This window comes from Dioszegia hungarica (genome assembly GCF_025882075.1).
Source record: "Dioszegia hungarica strain PDD-24b-2 chromosome Unknown MKK02contig_8, whole genome shotgun sequence".
In the NCBI taxonomy this organism is placed as follows: Eukaryota; Fungi; Basidiomycota; class Tremellomycetes; order Tremellales; family Bulleribasidiaceae; genus Dioszegia; species Dioszegia hungarica.
In genome coordinates this window covers 115057-134740 of record NW_026515770.1, presented here as the reverse complement: position 1 = coordinate 134740, position 19684 = coordinate 115057, and the positions used below count along the sequence as shown (strand labels likewise).

The 19684-nt window shown below is 57.6% G+C and overlaps 6 protein-coding genes across 6 annotated transcripts; 2 read left to right on the top strand and 4 right to left on the bottom strand.

The window, feature by feature from the left end:
• Positions 1-451: 451 nt before the first annotated feature.
• Positions 452-1990, bottom strand: MKK02DRAFT_43733 (P-loop containing nucleoside triphosphate hydrolase protein; the record flags this gene model as incomplete). Its single annotated transcript, XM_053092581.1, has 9 exons — positions 452-583; positions 636-665; positions 711-938; positions 992-1062; positions 1112-1199; positions 1247-1345; positions 1397-1525; positions 1589-1878; positions 1927-1990. The coding sequence occupies 9 exons, from the start codon at positions 1988-1990 to the stop codon at positions 452-454; spliced, it is 1131 nt and encodes a 376-aa protein (XP_052944831.1).
• A 1419-nt stretch (positions 1991-3409) lies between these two features.
• MKK02DRAFT_43732 (uncharacterized protein) lies at positions 3410-4166 on the top strand (the record flags this gene model as incomplete). The annotated part of the gene is made up of 2 exons (XM_053092580.1): positions 3410-3652; positions 3708-4166. The coding sequence occupies 2 exons, from the start codon at positions 3410-3412 to the stop codon at positions 4164-4166; spliced, it is 702 nt and encodes a 233-aa protein (XP_052944830.1).
• A 191-nt stretch (positions 4167-4357) lies between these two features.
• MKK02DRAFT_25904 (uncharacterized protein) lies at positions 4358-10397 on the bottom strand (the record flags this gene model as incomplete). Its single annotated transcript, XM_053087111.1, has 8 exons — positions 4358-4453; positions 4504-5559; positions 5604-5840; positions 5889-6713; positions 6759-6909; positions 6959-7326; positions 7474-10026; positions 10230-10397. 8 exons carry the CDS (start codon positions 10395-10397, stop codon positions 4358-4360), a joined length of 5454 nt encoding a protein of 1817 aa, XP_052944829.1.
• Positions 10398-11119: 722 nt separating this feature from the next.
• Positions 11120-13908, bottom strand: MKK02DRAFT_32565 (uncharacterized protein; the record flags this gene model as incomplete). The annotated part of the gene is made up of 10 exons (XM_053088530.1): positions 11120-11411; positions 11456-11687; positions 11736-11851; positions 11903-12270; positions 12326-12417; positions 12473-13118; positions 13167-13360; positions 13409-13471; positions 13552-13713; positions 13785-13908. The coding sequence occupies 10 exons, from the start codon at positions 13906-13908 to the stop codon at positions 11120-11122; spliced, it is 2289 nt and encodes a 762-aa protein (XP_052944828.1).
• A 1029-nt stretch (positions 13909-14937) lies between these two features.
• Positions 14938-16577, bottom strand: MKK02DRAFT_25080 (HotDog domain-containing protein; the record flags this gene model as incomplete). The annotated part of the gene is made up of 9 exons (XM_053086984.1): positions 14938-15108; positions 15161-15374; positions 15467-15555; positions 15604-15711; positions 15756-15808; positions 15862-16106; positions 16168-16345; positions 16395-16415; positions 16472-16577. 9 exons carry the CDS (start codon positions 16575-16577, stop codon positions 14938-14940), a joined length of 1185 nt encoding a protein of 394 aa, XP_052944827.1.
• Positions 16578-17881: 1304 nt separating this feature from the next.
• MKK02DRAFT_43727 (PLC-like phosphodiesterase) lies at positions 17882-18957 on the top strand (the record flags this gene model as incomplete). Its single annotated transcript, XM_053092579.1, has 4 exons — positions 17882-17960; positions 18014-18121; positions 18161-18585; positions 18643-18957. 4 exons carry the CDS (start codon positions 17882-17884, stop codon positions 18955-18957), a joined length of 927 nt encoding a protein of 308 aa, XP_052944826.1.
• Between the last annotated feature and the right edge of the window lie 727 nt (positions 18958-19684).

Sequence of the window (19684 nt, the reverse complement as noted above, 5' to 3'; positions counted from 1 at the left end):
GTAGCTGCAGCTAGACCCAACAAGTGGCCACCGAGAGGGGACCGGTCTCTTCCGCCCGAAGTGAACCCCAACGGAGGGTAGGTGGCGGAAACGACAAAGGTGTCGAGTGTTGGGTCTCGTCGTCGACTTCCGCTGAGAACTGTCCACCCGGGTGAAGGGCAGCGACTGGGCTGTACACAAGGCTACAGAGCTACCTGTGAGAGGCAGAAGATTGAGAAACGCTGAATAGAAGCTTCTCATCTAGCGCGCTAAGGTTGAGTGGACCTCTTCCGGCTATATCCGAAGATAACCGTAACTGATAAGGCATGGTACCCTGAGGCCATGCTGTCAAGAGCTGGTCGTTCTGGACACATGAGGAGAATGGACATTGACAGTAGAGTAGCATACACGAGGAGGCTGGCCAACGGACGAGCGTGCCTATGTACAACCTTGATCTGCAACTTCCTCGCGATCACGTCGCAAGTGTTTCGCTTAGAAAGCCATACGCTGGCCTCGCCTCCCCCACCTGCCGCCCCGCGGTCATCAGGATCGTCCGCTCGTCGTCCATCGGGGCCGGTATGACATCCAGGAGTGTCTTGCCGTCCTACAGTCCCATCAGCTCTCGATCAAGGTTCCGGCCTGAGAGCAGAACTTACCGTTTCGAAGACAGCCCAAGTACCCGTTGGCTGTATTGTGAGCTCAGTATCAACACCGCTAGCCATCTAGCTCACCGATACTCGACTCTTCATGACTTCCACCACGCCCCTCAGTCCCGGCTTACTGAACGCCCTATCCCGCTCGCCCTCGTCAATCTCCCCAAACAGCTTCCCGGTAGACTGCACCATCAGAGTGATGTCTGCAAAGTAGGAGAAGCCGACACCAAGTGCGGGCTTGACATCGGTGGCTGTGAAGGTGGAGGCGGAGTTGGTAGGGCGCGAAGATGCCGTGGCATTGGTAGCCTATCAAGTCAGCTGCATCCGAGTGTACCATGAGAATGAGTGATATAGCTCACGATGACTGTCAAGCCTTTGCTCTGGGCGAGCTCAGCTATCTCTTCCATCATGGTCACCATGGCAGCATGTCCTGAGATACATCAGAACTATACCGATAATTCGAGATAGCATCAACGTACCTTGTGAGCCGCTGCCCATGAGAAGATCCTTCAGCAAGGGTGTCACCGAGTCCAGAACAAGTATGGTTGTTCGCGCGCCTTCTTGCCCCTGATACCATATCAGCATAGCTCCAAGCCAGATGATACCAGACGCACGCTGTCCTCTCCTCTGATTGTATCCAGTGCGCCCCAGAGATCCGGATCTAGGTTGTAGCATGGAGCGACGCTGAGTCGAGCGAGAACTTCCGCATGATCCTACTCGTCAGCTCTGGTTTACTTGCACTGGTAGCATATCAGCGAGCTCACTATGAAGCCCATATGGTCGAGCACAGCTCGGGCTCTCGCTGGAGAGAAGGATCCATCCGTGTCGAGCCATTTACACCTGCTTGCCGGATCCGCTAGTAGCCGTTTGAGTACTATATGCAGGGCGAGAAGCTGGGTGATCAGCTTCCTCCTACTTCTCGCATCCTATCGTTCTGATGTGCAGAGTGAGCTCACCGACTTGCCCACCCTTTGCGGTCCGCATATCTCCACAACCCCTCTTCCTTCCCAAGCACCCACGAGCCCATCAAGTCCCGCCGTCCCGAATCCCGTCCATCTTCCCTTTCCCAGACTTCCTTCCTCTTCCAATTCCTCCACTCCTGAACGTGATACCGGCGCCGTCAGCCGCAGACACCGCTCGATGAGCTGCTCCACCTCATATTGCGCGTCCGGGTCATCAATGAGGGATAGGACAGTCGGTAGGGGCGTGAAGAGGAGGTTCTCGGTTGTCTTGATACCTGCTGCTTCTGCCTCGTTTTAGCGGGTCGTGAGCAGTCAGTCAGGGGAAAACGGACCGAGCTGAGATATCAAGGGATGTAGATCTGGCGGGACTGATGCTGTCAGGCGCTTGAGCAACATGCTATATGTGGTCACTGGTATGAGAAGGAAGTATGATGCGAAGCCAGTTGGCGGAGATTCAGAAGCTTTGGCCGAAAGAAGCTTAATAACCTCGACGCGTACGCACGGACTAGTTTCGAATCTCCAGCCGCGCCCAAGGGAAAATTAAATGGAATATATGTGGGTGCTATCTTGAACCAGACGATGTAAAGGGCAGAGGGAGGCGGCCAAGAGCTGGTGAGCTGCTGCAGAGCCTCTAGAGCCTGAGTTTGCATTGTACAGCGTTCCCAACGCGTCACGCGGCGCTGAGAGTTTCAAGATTGCGGGTGGCAAATGTGAAACATGCATCCCGGCAGACTTCGGCAGCTTGCCCCCTGCCTGGACCCAACAAGTCTCACCACTTTCGCGGCGTTATCTCTCGCCGATATACGCATGGAAGCAGTACTCGACCTTCCGCCGCCACCGCTAGTAATCCGGCCCACTCGACGACTTCGACCGACGAACCATTGGGCCTTGTGTCATCAACCGGTTGATGAGGCTTACTCACCTGGTCATAGTGAGCATTGGGGGCTGTGCACGGCTCCAATCAACTGACTCCCTGTGGATGCTGGGGGTGATCTCTTCCCGTCTTTGCACCAATCGGTCCGACGCTAAAGAACGGTGCCTTAACCTCACCTTGGTCTGTGAGAGCGGGGTCCCGTCCCGTCGCCCTCTGGGCCCCGGGACCCCAACCAACCGACTGGGTTTCCGGTTCAACCCGGCTCATCCCTTTTTGTAGTATTGTAGCTTTGTTATATTGTTCAGATGTGTGCCACCACTGAACAGTGGGTAGAAATGAACCGATAGAGTCCCCCAAAAGCGTCGTTAGGCTCTGCAAGTATCGCTGGCCGCTGCAGCTCCCAAGCTCGCCCGAGCTATTGCCGCACTCGCACTGTGGCTTACACCTACCCACTAAGCGTCCACTGACTGCCTTCAACAATCATGCATCTGGGCCAGCTGGTACGGCGAGATGGCGAATAAGGGTCGATTGCGCGGCGCAATACCAAAGGGAGGACGCGCCTTAACGAGGTTCAATAGCCCGAAGCGGCAAAACATCGGATATCAAGATCGGCTGTACTGCCGCACACTTTGTGTATCTCCGCAATCATCTGCCGCTGATCACTGGCGCGCGCAAGCCAGAGTATACTGCTGCCTCATCAAATCATCAGCATCGCCGGCGATTGGCGCTTTCCACCTTGATTCCAGCCTCCAGGATATCCAGGGCGCGTTGGAACACCTCATTCCTCAGCCTCTCGAAACAAGGCGAATTACCTGGTCCAGTAATTGTCGAAGCGGGACCAAACAGCATCAACCTCGACCGGCCAACTTCAAGCTCTTTCTTCTCTTCAGGTCATACACCAGCCTGTCAAACTCGCAAAGCCCTCCTCCGAATCCACCGCCATGTCAGCTTTTCAGACCGACTCCCTCAACCCCTCAGCTCTCCCCTCCTCCACCCTGGGCCGACGCCGACCCCCTGCTGCCTCTACCTCAGCCTTCGACCCAGATCCGTCCGGGACAGCTGGGCCGTCTTCCGGTTCAGACGCGGCGGCACGAGCGCGTTTTCATGAAGAGTGGAATGTCAGGATAGACAAAGAAGTGAAGGCGCTCGCAGGGGGTATGAGAGAGATAGTGGACCTGGCAGATGTAAGTCCAGCTGCCTCAGCCATTCTTGAAGATAAGTTGAGCTGATCTCTTCCAGATAGGCTCGAATCCCTCCGCCCACTCCTCAGCTCCCACATCACTACATCTTCGAATACGTACAGCCCAGCTCATCCGCTCGGCCCAATCACTGCGCGACATGTCGCACGAACTGCGGCTGATGTTGCTCTTGTCGGACGAGGTGGATATGGCGAGGCGAAGAGACAACGAGGTGGAGCTAGTGAAGGAGGAGCTGGGGATGAGGCGAGGGAGGGTGGAGAAAGAGATGAGGGAACTCATGGGAGGGCGGGCCGGAGTGAATGTAGACGTTGGGCGGGAAGGAAGGCGAGAGGGGGGAGTGGGGGAGAGGGTCATATCAGCGAATGCTCCAGATCCCGACCTGGCGGGGGAGGAGGCAGGCGAGGACACAGCGGATGGTGGAGGTACTGTCACAGGAGAGACGAAGGTGGATGGGCCAATAGAGGATGACGAAGATGATGACGATTTCGAGGAAGTATAGCATTTGACCTGTCACATCTACACATGGACTGGGCAAATTTTGTAGCATAGCGTGAGCAGACATACGATACATACGTTATAGAGGGTCATACAGAGACTACTTAGACTACGAGAACAGAGAGATATATCAAAACCCAAAAGATCATGATTCACAGATACTAGCCATTCCTTCCCCCTCCTCTCGCCGTGCACTCAGTCATCTCCATCATGGAACGGCCACGCTACCGTCAACCTCGGTGGAGCGCCATCCATCCTGCCTACGCCATTCTCGGACCACCATTCATCATACTGTCATCATCAGCCTCGTCCTCACAGCACCCTTGAATGAGATTACTCACCTCTTTCTGCGCATCCTCCAGCTCTGCCAACATCCTGATCGCATACGCATGCTTCTTCTCCGGGTATCCCACATCCACCACCGCCTTGGACCCCTTCCCGCTTCGTCCGCGGTCCTGTTGCGTCTGATTCGGACCAAAGAGCGAGTCAAGCGCCGAGGCCGTCGGAGGCGGAAGCAAGCTCGAGCGCTTACTGAATGATCGGGACATGTGGGGACTGGAGGGGCCTCTTGGGCTGGGCGGCTGGGACTGGCGCCGCGGGGAAGAGATGGGTGGAGCGGGGTCAAAGGCGTCGGAACGAGGTGAGGCAGTGGGCAGCTCAAACTCGAATGCTACGCCTGCAGGGGAGGAACTGCCAAGGTGGGTCTCGGGCGAGTGGTGGGTGGTGAGGATGGTAGGTGGGGGTGCTTTCCGACCGCCTGTGCTGGAGCTGGACATGGCCGGCGTTGAAGGGGGGAGCGTAGCCGGGGCCGAGGACTCCCTGGGCGAGTCGGCGCTGGAGTCGCTTGACGAGCTAGCGAACATCGGGCTCCCCAGCCCGCTCTTCTGCGGTATCTTCGGCGTGGTCGTTGCAGGCCGGAGCAGCGGCGATCCCGCTCCCAATTTCGGCGAGGACGAGGAAGCCAAGAACGGGCTCCCCTCCATCGACGGCGAGGGGCTAGGCGAGCGCGATCCCGGCCCTTTACTGCCCTTCTTTCCGCCCACGCGCTTCTTGAACCAGTTGGTAGCCTTCCCAATTCTGCCCTCTTCCTCTTTCGCCTCCATCCCGAAGCCTAGACCAAGGAGGCGTTCCGCCTTGTTGGAGCTTCCGCCCATGGACGGCGAATCCTGGATCATGGTGATCGTGGAGCGAGAGTGGGAGAGTCCGCCCTCTCCGAGGGGTGTGAGCGGGGCGTGGGAGTCGGCTTCCAGATCGGCAGTAGCAGGCTTGGGCTCCAGCTCGTCGTGCCGCTTCTTGATCCGGTCCAGACTAGTCTGAAGAAGCTTGACCGACTCAATCTCGACCTGGTGCGCCTCACCATCTTCGGCCTTGGTGTGCAAGTGGCCAAGACGGAACACCTGTGTATCAGCTCATATCACTCCGAGAGTGCCGAGAGACATACCACGAGACGCAAGACATAACTCCGCACCGACTGACTCCAGAACAGGGTCAACCGCTCAAACAACTCCTTGGTCAACAGCAGACCCAAGCACAACTCCTTCCGATCCTCCGCACGAGCAGTCAACACCTCCCAGTGCGTAAAGACAAACGCAATAACCTTGACCAAGGTCAAAGCGTGTTCGCCCTCGGTAAGGATCATGCGGATAACGTAAATGAGATGAGGGACGTCGAGAAGCGACTCCGCCAGGAAAGGGTTTGGGAGTGCCGCAGGGACGAGGGTGGGTACCAACGGCGGCGCAGCGAGGGTTTGGGGGAGTGTATCAAACGGGGGATCGACGATCCCGTCCAAGAGGTCAAAGAGGGAAAAGACGCCTTTGGGGGCGTACAACGACGTCTTGGAGATGATCGACTTGGTCCAGACATCAATCATGTCCCCCCAGAGCTGGCTGCCGTCGCACTCGATCACGTGCCCCGAGGACGGCATGACCATGCGCAAGTTGGCAAACGTCGACAGCGTCTCGACGATCCGGCGGTTGGCCGTCTCGAGCACTGCGGGCTTTTGGCTCCCGCGGAACCCGGCCGTCTCTTGCGCTTCGAAGTTATTGGCGGACGAAGAGGTAGTGACCGCATTGACCGAGCCGAGGATGTACGAGTGACATTTCGTCGCAAAGACAGTGGCGAGGTGTGCGTATCCGGGTGCGCGCAGGAGGATCGAGGCGGGAACGGGTCGATCCAGCTTCTCGTAGTGCTCCAGAACGGGAGAGAGGTAGTTGGCGAGTTGACGATGATACGCCCGGTAGAACGCAGGGAAGAGCTCCGAGTCGTCAGACTGCCACCGGCGGAGCCAGTTTCCAGGTTGGAAGAGGAACGCAGAGCGCTCGGCGTGGGTGGCAAAGTCGGCAGAGAGGTTGGAGAGACGGGCAGTGTAGGAGCGAGAGTCGTCAAAGCAGAGAGCGGACAGGTGCTCCGGGTATTTTGGCTTGGCGGAAGTGGGGAGGACCGGTGAGTCGACAAGGACCGTACGCGTGAAGCGCATAAGGGCGCCCCGAGGGGGAGGAAGAACCGTAACGAGCTGCTCGGCGATGTGGGGAACGCGGAAGAATGCGAAAGCCTAGTCATGAGCTGTAATTCGGACAAAAGAATCATGAATACTCACCAAGAATCGCCCAGAAAACAACAGGGTATTGTGGAATACCCCCTTGGCCCCAAGTTTCCCCATGACGAAAGTCATCGCCTTGATCATAAGCTGCGTGAAGCGGCTCTGGTTGGCTCTCGACTTTTGCAGCGCCTTCTCGGACAAGCAAGAACTGCTATATTAGCTCTGACTTCTACTTTGTCGGGCGAGATTTGGCTCACCTCTCCAGCATCGCGGCAAGACCCTCAAGGCACGCCCCTCGCTCATTCGCAGCCCGATCCACCCGCAGCTCAAACAAGAGCGCCTCGCACCACTGGAACGCCGCGTCCGTCATCGAAACATTCAGATGGTCTTCCCTACTTTCCACCGGCCGCTTGTCCAGCTCCACGATCAACGTCAAGAGCTCCGTGCGGACCATGCTGGCCCGTTCGGCCCCAGTGGTGGTATGCGACGGGTACTTGAAGGTCTGGAGGAGCGTCTCCATCTCACGCGCGAGCTGCTTGGTGCTCGTCAGAGCATCCGGGACGACGCGCTGCGACTTGGTGTGCAGCTTGCGAGCCCGAGGGAGGGGAGGGGGTGCGCGGGTGATCTCGGCGGACTTGTCGGATGGAGTAGGAGTCGGAGTGACAGAGGTACTGGTGCAGAAGATGTCCGCCGGAGAGGCGAGTTGCTGTTCCGGGATGGTAGCGGGGATGGAGAGAGCCGGCTTGACTGGCGCAGCAGATGGAGCGGGGACCGAAACGGGCGTGACAGTCATGCTTGGTATGACCGCCGGACCGAGCTCAGGCAGAGCAGGCAGAGGCATGCTCGGCGCCTTGCCCAACGTGCTCCATGTCTTCTCGCCAGTCTCCTCCGAGGACGACCGAGCATCGTGGCTATCGCTCGACGCCGACCGGGTGGGATAGACGGGTTTGGGGCCAAACGCCTGTCTCACATCTGGGGGTGTACGAGGTGGGGACGGCGAGGGCGATGCGGTGCTCTCATTCATACTGCTTGCGTTGGATGGAGTCCGGTCGTGGCTCATGGCCGAGCTCTCCGCCGAGCTTGGGGCGAGAGTTGGACTGGCCGCCTTTGGTGGATTGGCCTGCACCGAGGCCTGCTCCAGGCTGAGATCAGGCGAGGACGAAAAGTCGACGAGCTGCTTTGAGAGCAGAGGAGCCGAGCTAGAGGAGGGGTTGCCGAACAGCTTGGCCACATTTGGAGGAATAAATCCGCCTTCTCCCTGGCCCCGCCACATATCTCCTATAGCCGTAGACCCGCCGATCCCATCGAAGCTTCTGGAGCGGCGACGGTCGGCGCGGTGCCTTTGACCCGTTGGGCTGGACTGGTTGGACTCGCGGAATGTCCGAGATCGCTGCGGTGAGGGGATCGGCGAACCTGCCGCGCCGGCTTTCCGTGATTTCCGCGGAGTAGTGGGGGAACTGCCGATTCCGTCAAACGAGACGTCAAAGTTGAGGTCCATGTCGGGGAGCGCGAGCAGGTGGAGAGACTTGACGGTGGGCAGGCCAAGTGGGTGGAAGCCTTCTCCCTCGCTCTGCCCTCGGACAGGCTTGCGCTCAAAGTCCATAGACTCGCTCGAAGGGAGTGTGGACAGCTGAGGTGGCTCGTCCCGATACATGGACAGCGGCCTAGTATCGCCCAGTACGACCGAGTTCCGAGCCATATACGCCAGGCTCGTGTCCGAGTCGGCCGTGCTGAGCGTCTCGGGCGGGGGCAGCCGTGCGATAGCGGGAGGTTCGCGAGCGGGAGCGCGCAAGCGAGGTGCTTGCGCGGGCGCAGAGGACGATGCGCCAGAAAGGACGGTAGCGGCCGAGTCGCTAACGGTCCGGTTCATTGGCGGTGCTGGATACAGCGAGCGCTCGACGCTAAAGCTGGCCCGTCCGGCACTGTTTTCCCTCTCCCTCGGACTCTCGATGACGGGAGAGTTGGAGCTGGGGGTCCGAGGACGTGCGAATGAAGGACGGCTGTCCGCGGTCGAGGTAGACGGACGAGATTTGGCCATACCGACGCTCCGTTCTTCCGTCGACGGCATCGGGGGCGTCACCTCCTTCTCCTTCCCCTTTCCGCTCGCACCTCGGTTGAAAAGAGCCTTGAGCGCACCCGAGGACTTTTTCAGGCTAAGGCCGGACGACTTGCGTTCCTCTCCGCTCGCTCCTGGTGCGGTTCCGTTGCCCAACGCTTGCTGCTGCGCCCCACGGGCATCCTTGTCGCCCGAGCCAGACCGCAGCACATCCTCCGACCGCCGCGAGACGAACGGAGGAGGGGTCTCTCCCCGCTTCACCGCTGCACTTCGGAACATGCCCATACTCCCTCCCTTGCTCTCCTTGGCCGCATCGAGGACGAGGGCCGGGGGCGTGCTCATGGAATTGAGCCGTTGACGCATAGGCTGGGGCTGAGACTGGGGTTGTGGAGTCGGACTGGCGGACCGAAGCTGATCGAGCGATACTCGACCTTGCGGTCCAGCACCCTCTCGGGCTGGAGTAGGGGAAATCGGCGCGGCCAAGGGCGCGGTGCTGGCTCGATCGAAAGCGGGCCGCACTGGAGAAGGAGTGTTGCCCTTCATCGGCACCGATCCGACCGCTGGTAGCCTGCCAATTTGCGTGGCTGAGCGCGCCCGATTGGCAGTAGGACGAGGAGGACTGGGACCCGCCACTTCCGCCGCTGACTCGGGTACCGCGATCTGCACCCAATTCTGGCTCAGCCGGTGCTCCTTCTTCGCCCCACCCGCCTGTCCCATCTGTTCCCGTCTCGTCGCCACCACCGGTGATGCCGCGTCGACCGGCCGAGCGATCTTGCGCTGAGGTTGGAGCTGAGCAGCCGTGAGTGGCGGTAAAGGAGGTAGCGGCTGTTGCGATACAGTCGGTAATGCCTTGTTGTTGCCTCCACTTCCCAGACTGCTCTTCCTCGGCTGCGCGGGGGTTGGAGATATGGGTGCCTCCTTGATCCTGAGGACGTGCATCCCGGCGGGCGAGGGTGACGCGTGACCCTCCAGCGAGCCAGATGAGCTGGCTATCTGCACCTCGGGACGGGTCTGGTCTGCCTTTGCATGTGGAGTCTTGAGCGTCCGACTGCTCGTGCTTGCCGTGGTGGAGAGGGACGAGTTGGAGGTGCCAGATTTGGTATTGCCCGATGTCGATCTAGGTTGGGGACTGGGAGCGCGAGCGTGCGAGCTGCTCTGGGGAGGTTGAGATATGTTGGGGGGAAAGGAGGGAGATGAGGGCGAGTGGAATTGGACAGGGAAGTGCGGCGACCGGGGAGAAGTCGTAGAACCGAGGAAGGGGGAAGCGCGCTGCTTGCTATTAGCCCACTTGAACATTGTGATGACGCGGTGGATAGATCGTCGTGTTTGTGTCTCTTGTACAGATAGCACAGGTCCGTCATACGCCTCTGTACCGCTTCCAACTCCCTCCTTTGTCCGCACCCTTTCACCCTTTCATCTAACCTATCCTTCCGTTCCCGTGGAGCAAGACCGACGAAACCAGCTAGACTCACTCCTAATTCTTCGCTCTTTCTTCCACTACTGCCATAACTCGATCTTTCCCCGCCTTGACTCCCCAGTATTCCCGCTCCGCCTCCGAGTACCACCTTGGGCGCGGAGCTCCCCGCGCCACGCCTCGAGCTGCGCGAAGACTGCATGGCGCGAGCAGACCCGGATGGCATTTTGACCTGCGGCGGTGGGGCCGCCGACGCGTATTCCGCGGATGGCATGTTTGCGAGATGGTCTGAGTGGAAACGACGAGTCCAGAGCGAGCGGGACCGAGCTCAAAAGTAGGAGGTGGAGGATGTCCGACGACGAGCGTGATTTCGATGATCACGCGCTCAAAGGATGAGGTGTGCTGTTGACAGCGGCCAAGTGGCAATGGTCGAGGGTGAAACGAAGGCAAGTGTCTCGCAAAGACAGGGCCAGCCCCGCTGTGTCGTGAATGAGAGGTGGTGGGTCAAAGTTGAAGGTAAGGTTGAACGAGGGGAAATAAGGTCGACGCGTCGAGGGGGATATCAAATCCGGCTAATCGATCGATATTTTGGTGAAGTGAGAACGCTACCGACGCACAGACCAGCGATACGTGTCGATGCGCAGACCCAGCGGGGAAGACAATGCTGGGGAGTAGGAGATGGACAGATGTCAGAGGATGTCTCAGGAGGGGAGCCTGTGCCACGAACGGAGAAAAGAGAGACGCGTAGATTTGGGTGGCGCACTCGGTTTTGGCAGAAAGAGGCAATTTTAGATTACGTACAGACGCGTTTCAGGTTCGGAAACCCTTTTGTTCGCCCCTTACCACCCCTTCAGCCATGGCACGCGACCAAGGTCATTCATCATCCAAAATACGTACGTCCGACAATTGGTCATAGCACATCCTAGCAAAGCACTACCTACCTATACCCTAGAGATATCCCTTGAGAGCTGCGACCCCCGCTCCTCCATCATCGGCTCCGTCAAATCCAATCTCTTCTCCCTCCTCGTCTTTCCCACCTGTCGTGGATGGCTGGTAGGACGGGGTCCGGATACTGGTCAGGGTGGTACTGGTCGTACTCAGCGCACTACTGAGCCGGTCGTCTGGAGGTCGAGGAGCAGCGCTGAAGGTTGCGGTTGATGGATTCGACTCGGACCCGTTGTCGATCTTGCCGATGAACCATGCGGGTACCCATCCCCTGTCACCGGTCTCTGACCTGATCCTGCTCACATCAGCGACCGTTCGCGATCACACTGCAGGACTTACGCGTATGACCAATGACTGTACTTCTTGTACACTCGAACCAGTTGACCCTCCTTAACGTCGATCTCATCGCTCGACTTCTTGGTGTAATCCATGAGTACTACACCGGGGTATGAGGACGACATGATGGCGATGGGTGGTAGTGGTGCGAGACCAGGATAGGTGGGTAATGGCTCGCCAGGTATGATGGCCGGGGAGACGCGAGATATAGGGGTAGACAGTTCAAGTAGACAACCTCAGCTGTCAGCTCAGACTCCAGATCCTTCTGCCCCTGGTAGCTTACCTGCTGGAACCCATCCTGATCTTGTATTATCCGGAACGATCTGGCCTAGCCCATCTGGATCTTTCTGGACAATGTACCATCCCTTTGCCTTGCTCAGGATAACAAACACGGCTCCCCTGATATGTCAGCTTCAACCCTTCTCCGGAGATTTGGTCAGATCAACCCACACTCCAACATCAAACTCATCCTGCCTATCCGCGATGTACGGATATATCGCCACCGCATACGTCACATTCTGCACATTCCCATCCTTATCGACTAGACTCCCCGCCTGCTGCTGTTGTTGCTGCAGTCGCTGCGCGTTCTCTCCGGGCGCAGGCGATGGTAATTCCGGGAACGCATCGTCCGGTCGACGAACCGGCTGTAGTGTGCCGGCAGTGATGGAGGGGGCGGAAGAAGCGGGTTTGGTGGGTGAGGTGGTCGTATCGGTACTGGGCCGGACTTTGGGGAGGACGTCGACTTTGGAATCTGCGGGAAGTCCGAGCTTCACTGCTTGTTTCTTCTGTGCGACGCTGATAGGGGACTGAATATCTCTCTGTCGGGAGTGAGCTTGCTCGTCCACACAATATAATCGAGGTATGGCAGCTCACGATATGCCGAAGCATGAAGACTGGTTTTTGTCCCCCTTCCTTCAGTTTCTGGAACAATAACAGCGGTTTCTCATCATAGCTTAAACAACGCTCTGCACAGTCAGCTTCCACCGAACCGAATGGGATGGCGCAAAGCTGAGAACGTACCTGTATTCCCAAAACAGATGAACAAGGCGTACATCTTCCAATCATCATTGATCTTGTACTTTTTCAGCGCCGCTGGCAGTACCTTGAAACACGGATCGTCCAGGGTGACGCGGAATGAGCTAGCCGCACGACTAGCCGATTCCTTCGCTGCCAATGCGTTCTTCCGCTCCCTTTCTTCCTGATTCAGAGCGGGTGTACTCCCGGGTGGCGGATTGCTCGTCCCCGGTAGATTTGCTGGCGAGGGAAGGAGCGTGCCGGATGGTGCGGATTGCGAGGGCACCAAATTCGATTTTGAGCCTGATGGATGCGCCAGAGTGGGTAGACTCGCGGTGCCCCCGCCAGGCGGTGGGGATGGCGCAGCATTTGTATTGGCTAATGAACCTCCGCTGATCATACGTGTGAAGGGCGGAGGAGCCGCCGCTGGTATCCGGCTCGATTTGGCCGTATTTGAGCGATCCTGTTCGTGCGCCTGGATCTGAGATGGGGAGTCGGAAATGGCAGGGAAGGGCGCGCTAGAGGTTGTCGGCGTGAATGTATCACCGAAGGTCGTCGAGTCGGATGAGTTCAGAGGTGGAGGGACGGTTGTGGAAGAAGAAGCGAGGGAGGATGGGAATATTTGGGATGCGCGGCGCGGCTTGCTGGGGCCCTGTACTGTCAGCTGATATCACCTACCTGAAGAAGCGAGCAGGCGTACCGCTTCGTCCCCATCATCGAATTCTCGCCATCGCCCGGCTATAGGTGCGGCGCCTGACGCTCCGTCCCGCCGCGGCGATATCCCATGCATCAGATCTCCGTCCGCACTGGACGCCATCGGTATTGCGATCCCCTGCTCCTCCAGCGAGTTGAGCATACGGACATGGTCCCGCTCGAGGTTCAATAGACGCTCCTCTGGTCATATAAGCTATTGCTCAAAATGAGCTGATGGTAACTACTCACGCAGCTCCTGTATAGCATCATTCAGTCTTTCCACCTCTCGCTTAGGTCCTTCCTCCGGCATATCTAAGCTGTCAGCAGCCGCTTCTCAGCCTTCCTCTCTGCGGCACCTGCGTACAGTTGGGACCTCCATGATCGAGACTCACCTGCAGGCTTCCAGTCCTCCTCCCCAATCTCTATCCCCTGCTCCCGCTTCACCTCCCATACCGCCCTCAGCAATTTCAACCGATGTCCAAGACTAGACATGCCCATCTCCGAGAGCGCGTCGTGGTCCATCGCTATCAATACGTCGCCTGTGATACCATGCTCTGTCGATCAGCTATATTCTGCGTAACGAGAACCATAGGTCAGTGGCGAGAGGAAGGGGAAGGAGACATACCGTAGATCTGCTCCTCATACTGCTCCATCTTGAGCACGTTGACCACGAACCCATTCACCACCCCCTCGTCCCACTCCATGACCGACATGGTAGGACTAGAGGCATCCGTAGGGGAGGTAGCCATCATTCCTGGAATGACTTCAAAGGGTGATATGCCAAAGAAGGAAGGAAGGTGGAGCTGATATCTGAGCAACCGATAGCACGAGGGCGCTGACCGCGATCGAGGACGACAAGGGAGATAGACTGGATCGCCTTTCGGGGGTCGGGTCGGGCTCAAGCTGCTTAAGCGATGCCGGCCAGAAGGAGGAATGCGGTAGCTCGGGCGGTGTCGTATGCTATGTTGCTACGGTAGAAGGAGTGTCGTTGAAAGGAGTATAGGGTATGGCGGATGGTGTCACGCGGTGTGCCCACCGACTGTCGGTGTCCTATATCGCCTCTCCAAAGCTCCAAAGGCAGGACGCTTTACGTTCCTTCCGTTCCTGATTCCACCCTTTCGCTCAAGCTCAATGAACTTCCCGCCCTGTACAACCTTGTTGACACAGATCCCTCGCCCTTCCTAAGGCTGGGCTTATCCTCCCTCCTCCCTTGTTCGTCCAGGCCGCACGCGCCAATAATCTCGCTGTTCTGGCTCAGGAACGCGAGATCCGACTGTCGATAGACTCAGGCGCCAGGCACCGAATACCGCCGTATGGATTGTTCCAGTTTCGCTGATGTTGTTATTGCAGCGGATGTGATACACGGCCCCGCTTTAGCAATAGCGCTGAGGTCAATAATGCGATGGTCGCTTGGTCGAGCTACTGATCAAGTGCAGGACTGCACTCGATGCTACTAGCGCGGTTCCAGAAGTATGTAATGGCGGAGACAAGGCGTAAGGGTGAAGTGAAACAGAAGGGCAATCGCGCATTGGGCGCTATTGTTTTGGTTTGGCTGCCGCTGAGGAATGCGGCGCTTTCTCGGCATTGCTGGAGTACATAAGTATTGCTACTGCCTTGCTGGGCTTTGACTTTTGCCAGCTGCTGAGGTGGAGCCGTATGCTCATCAAATGAAGCCTGTAATGATAGCAGCTGCTGACTACTGAGAATAGGATCTGTGATGGCCAGCAAGGTAAGTGAACTCATACCTCGGTAATGAGATAAATACATCGGCCCAACCCCTACTTCCCTGAGCTGTACAATCTCCTAGTCTCGGACCCATGCGCAAGCCGTCGTTCCCCCTCGAGATATGTCATAGCCTCGTTATATGTCCTGGGAACAACCGTCCGCCCAATAGGCTCCGAATCGTCCTTGGCCATGGTAAAGTAAAAGGTGTTGGTTTCTCTTCTCAGCTGCCAAGTCAGCGCCAATCCCTCTTCCCGAAGGCAGCTGAAAGACACTCACTCCAGTCTCGACCTCCTCGACTTCCGCCTTGACCTGGATATGGGCCTTGGCTTCACCGTCTCGACCCTGATTCGGCCGAGTGGTCTTGACGACTTTGCTAGTCAGATGGAGTACAGCGCCGATAGGAACGGGAAGGAGGAAGGTGATTTGGTCGAGGGACTGGAAGCGCATTGGCTTGGAAGCGAAGAGGGCGGCGTTGGTAAAGCACAGCTCGCTGGGGATTTAGCAGGAGATCGCTATGGATCCCGTATCTAGCAGCTTACAAGGCCTGTGATTGTCAGATTTGCTCGGACGACATAGCGCGACTGGAAACTCACAAGACGCATCAAGATACCGCCAAACACCTTCCCGTGCAGGTTCCGATCTTGTGGGAACATGAGCTGCACCGATGATATCTGTTGCTCAGCATTTGCCACTTATATCTGTTCGACACCCATACTCACCTCGGTGTCCTTCATCTCCACAATATGTTCTCCTTCAATCTTGTCTATCGAGTGATCATTGACTTGCAGCATGAGATCGTGCAATTGTGCAGCTTCGAGGAAAGATGGCTGGAACAGTCAGCGGTGCTCAATAGGACTCATGCTGGACTCACCGGGACCTTGTCCAGCGAGATCTTGCTAGTCGCCTTCCGTCTCCTCTGATAGTCTACCCAAATCAGCTTGGCGCCGCAGGACTGCAGCAGGGTCAATACAACTCACCTTCGCCAAGATCCCACAACATTTTCTCTTCCTCGCTCTCGACCAATAATGGCGGCACTTTGCGCGCCTTGAGCGTCTTGGCATTCCGGCACACCATCGCGAATCTCCCGAGCATCAAGGTCTCCCAGTCCTCCTCGCTACTGCTCCCTGTTGGCGCTGCGCCAGCGCGGGCGCCTTGCATCTTGACGACTACTTCCATGGATGAGTTGCCGGTCCAAGTGACGAAGCCGGAGAATTTCAGGTCCCTAGCTATCAGCTCTGCGCGGATCTGCTGCACAACACATGGAGGCGAAGGGGAGCACTTACCGAACATTATCCCGATTCATCCGCCCTAGCATGTCCAGCCTGTCTGCGCTTGCGGTAGCGAGGAAGAGACCCGCTCGTGCTGAAGCAGAATGAAAGGCTTTGGAAGCATCGGAAGGCGCCGCTTCGAGGGGCGGTAGGACGTGCCGATAGCTCACTGCTCCGGCCAAGCTGTCCATATCTGGCTCGTCAGCTTGATCCTATCAACCATCGGAGGCGACACCGCTCACGTTCAAGCAGCTTGCCCATACCTTCATCTATCAGCCGGTACCCTCACCACAGCCAAGACGGCATGTAGACTACTCACGGAAACCCCCCATCGCATTCACATACCGCTCCAACAGCTCGGGATCACTCTTCAATGGCAGATCAAAACTCGTATAGCTCTCGCTCATATGTCTTGGCCTAAACATCTCCGCGACCTCCGCTTGTGTCAGCGGTGGGTCCGCTTCTTTCGGTGAGCTGGCTGTGGGAGAGCCTTGGGATTCGAGGTTGGGGTTTTTGGAGGAGAGCCAGGGGACGTTCAGGGAGCGCATGGCTAGTGGGGAGGGGTGGAAAGAGGTCTTGTCGGCTTGGTCTGGAGTGTCAGCGAGTTGACTTAGAATGGTCCGTCCAATGAAAGTCGAGTGTTGAGCACGCATCAAGAAAGCTGGGGTAAGGAGCTGGGGTGAGGAGCACTCACTCGCTACGGAGGTGAGCAGGCGGTCAATCTCGCGCAAGGTGTATGATTGCTGCGCGGGACTTCCCGCCTGTCTTGACGGCGAGGAGCTATTATATCTGCTACAGCCCACTACTGGCCGTCCTGACGCAGCTCGAGAGGCTCCTCGCAGCAGCTGCAGACCCTGTCGCGCGGAAGTGGACATGCCGGGTGGAGGTGCGCGGCCGAGGTCGGATGAGGGAGACTTTCGTTCTTCTGAAAATTTCGTGGTATGACTGGGAGAAGATACGCTTCGCTTCTGGCCACCAGTACGCCCACTTCTATATAGCTCGGCGCGGGATACGGATGGATGCGCGAGGAAGAGGTGGACGTCCGCTTTGTCGCTTTGTCGGTGTTGTTCGGCCAGGCCCGACGGCCCGACTGAGAGCTGAGGAATGCGGATCTGGACTTTCCGCCGTGACTGCCGATCAAAGCTCCATTCACCTTACTCCTTTCTCTTGCTGTCGGCCTGACATGACAGCTCAGTCAGAGCAGAGCTGAGGCGTTCAGTGATATGCCACACATCGACCATCTGAGAACGAGCTCGATCTGATGAGACTCCCGGTGACAATCGGGCGGTCGAAGCAGCGCACGATCGAGGTCGTCCGATATGCTTTCCCCGGCGATGGCGAAGCCGGTCCTTCCAGGTGGATAGCGGAGCTCGGCGCAGATGGAACAAATTTTCGCCATCATCGTCTCAAGATCTCGGTCGGTACTTTCCGGTCCCGGAGGCCGTCGGCCGATAGCGAGCTCGACACGCAAGCGGTATCCAAACCGACGACAGGCAGCGATGCTGTCGTGCTTGTCCCGCATAACGTGTCCCGCCGTACCAGGTCGAGAGGGTGGGAGCGGCTACAAGTCTCTTCCGAGAGTCGTCTATTGGCTGGAGACGGTAGGCAGGTGGAAGCTTGGCTGATTGTGGTGGGTCATCTCATCGCTGCTAGAGCTACGCTGACGGTGAAGCCTATAGATGGCCCGTATAAGATTTTGATCTTCCCCGGATCACACAGGGAGTCATTCATGGCAGACCTGCCGGATCAGATGCCATGGCAGGATCTTGCGTTGGTGGGAACGCACGACTCCTCTGCGTTCCACGGGTGTAAGCTATGCTAGCTGCACTGCCGGAATGCTGATGAAGCTTACGCAGCGCAGATCCATTCGCCCAGTGCCAGCAGCCATCAACGAGCATCACACAGCAGCTACATGACGGCGCCCGCTTTCTCGATCTTCGCATGAGAGTGGTGGATGGGGAGCTTATCAGTGAGTCTCCTCTTCTCCCTGGCTCGTCTGACGCGTCAGTGTACCATGGCATCCAGAATCAACGCGCACTCTTCACCTCCATCCTATCCGAAATCCATACATTCCTCTCTCAGCATCCCTCCGAATCCCTCCTCGTCTCCCTCAAAGAAGAGGTCCCGCCCATCCATCCCGACTTTGCGGAACTGGTATGGGACGCCCTCGCACCTCACGTGGATCAATACTGGTTTCTCGAGACGCGTCTACCCACGCTCGGAGAAATCAGAGGAAGGGGGATGATCATGCCCCGGTTTCTGATCCCGGATCCGCAGCCAGGATTGTGGGACAAGGGAGTGGGACTGAAGTTGGAGTCATGGCCGGACAACAATCCTGCTGGGTTTGAGCTGGGATGTGGGGGAGATAGCATCAGGGTGCAGGATTGGTATGGCGTCTCCAGCATCCTGAGGATACCTGACAAATTGAAAGTGGTGAGTCGTCTTTGTAGGGTCCAGTGTCACCTTTGAGGTCACAGCTGATCTGTACAGGTGACGGACCATCTCCAGCCAACTATCACGAAATCGTTCCCTCGATCAGGCTGCGCGTTTGAGGAGACACGACCCCTTACCATCTCCTACCTCTCCGCCGCTGCAATTCCCCTCGCGCCCCCTCAGCTCCTCGCCAAAGGCCTCGGTTGGCCATCTATCGGACTCGGCATCGAAGGTCTTAATTCTCGCTTGACAAGATGGCTATTGGAGCTCATGTACGAGGGGAAGAGGATAAGGGGAATAGTACCTATAGACTTCTACAGGCAGGAAGGGGATCTCGGGGCGTTGTTGGTGGCGATGAATTACACTCCTTGACGGTGCTCGATGCTGGTTCTGGGAAGCAGAACATTGTCTGCAGCGAGAACGACGTGAGGCACAATATGGTCAGTCGCATCGGCTAGCTGCACATGATCAACGTGCTAGGTGAACAACGATTATGCTCAAATGCGAAACACATGCATGCGCGGGGAATCCAAACATTCGCACAAGGTACCGTACTCAAATTTGGATCCACCACGCTTTCGTGGGCGATGCCCTGCTTCGAGTGCGGGTGTCCTTCGTTCCCTGTGGGTAGATCAGAAACATCGAGCGCTCCGAAGCGGCCGGGTCGACGGCGTGCTGGAGCCAAAGCTCCTCGATTCCCGGCATAGAGCCGATCTTCCCCTGCAGGTAGTGATCCACTGACTCAATGAGAGATTCCGTATCCCCGATGGCCTTCTTCCCGATGTATGCTTCGAGAACACCTCGGACAGTGGACGTCAAGTAATTCTCATCGATGTCGGGGAGGGAGGACCCTTCGGTTGCGGAGATCGAGAGTTCGGCGGAGGCGCCTGACTCCAGCACAGTCTTGCCACCGCGAGACTTCAGGATACGGGCACCCTCATTGTGCGGAAGAATGACCGGAGCGATGCCGAAGTCGCGGTCCGAACTGGGGGATGCAAGAGTGTATCGCACAAACAAGCAGCTCGGGAGCGAGATGCTGAGCGGTGTGGTGTGTGTGGGCGCTGGGACATCGGTGGCGGTCATCGCGTCTCCTGCAGAC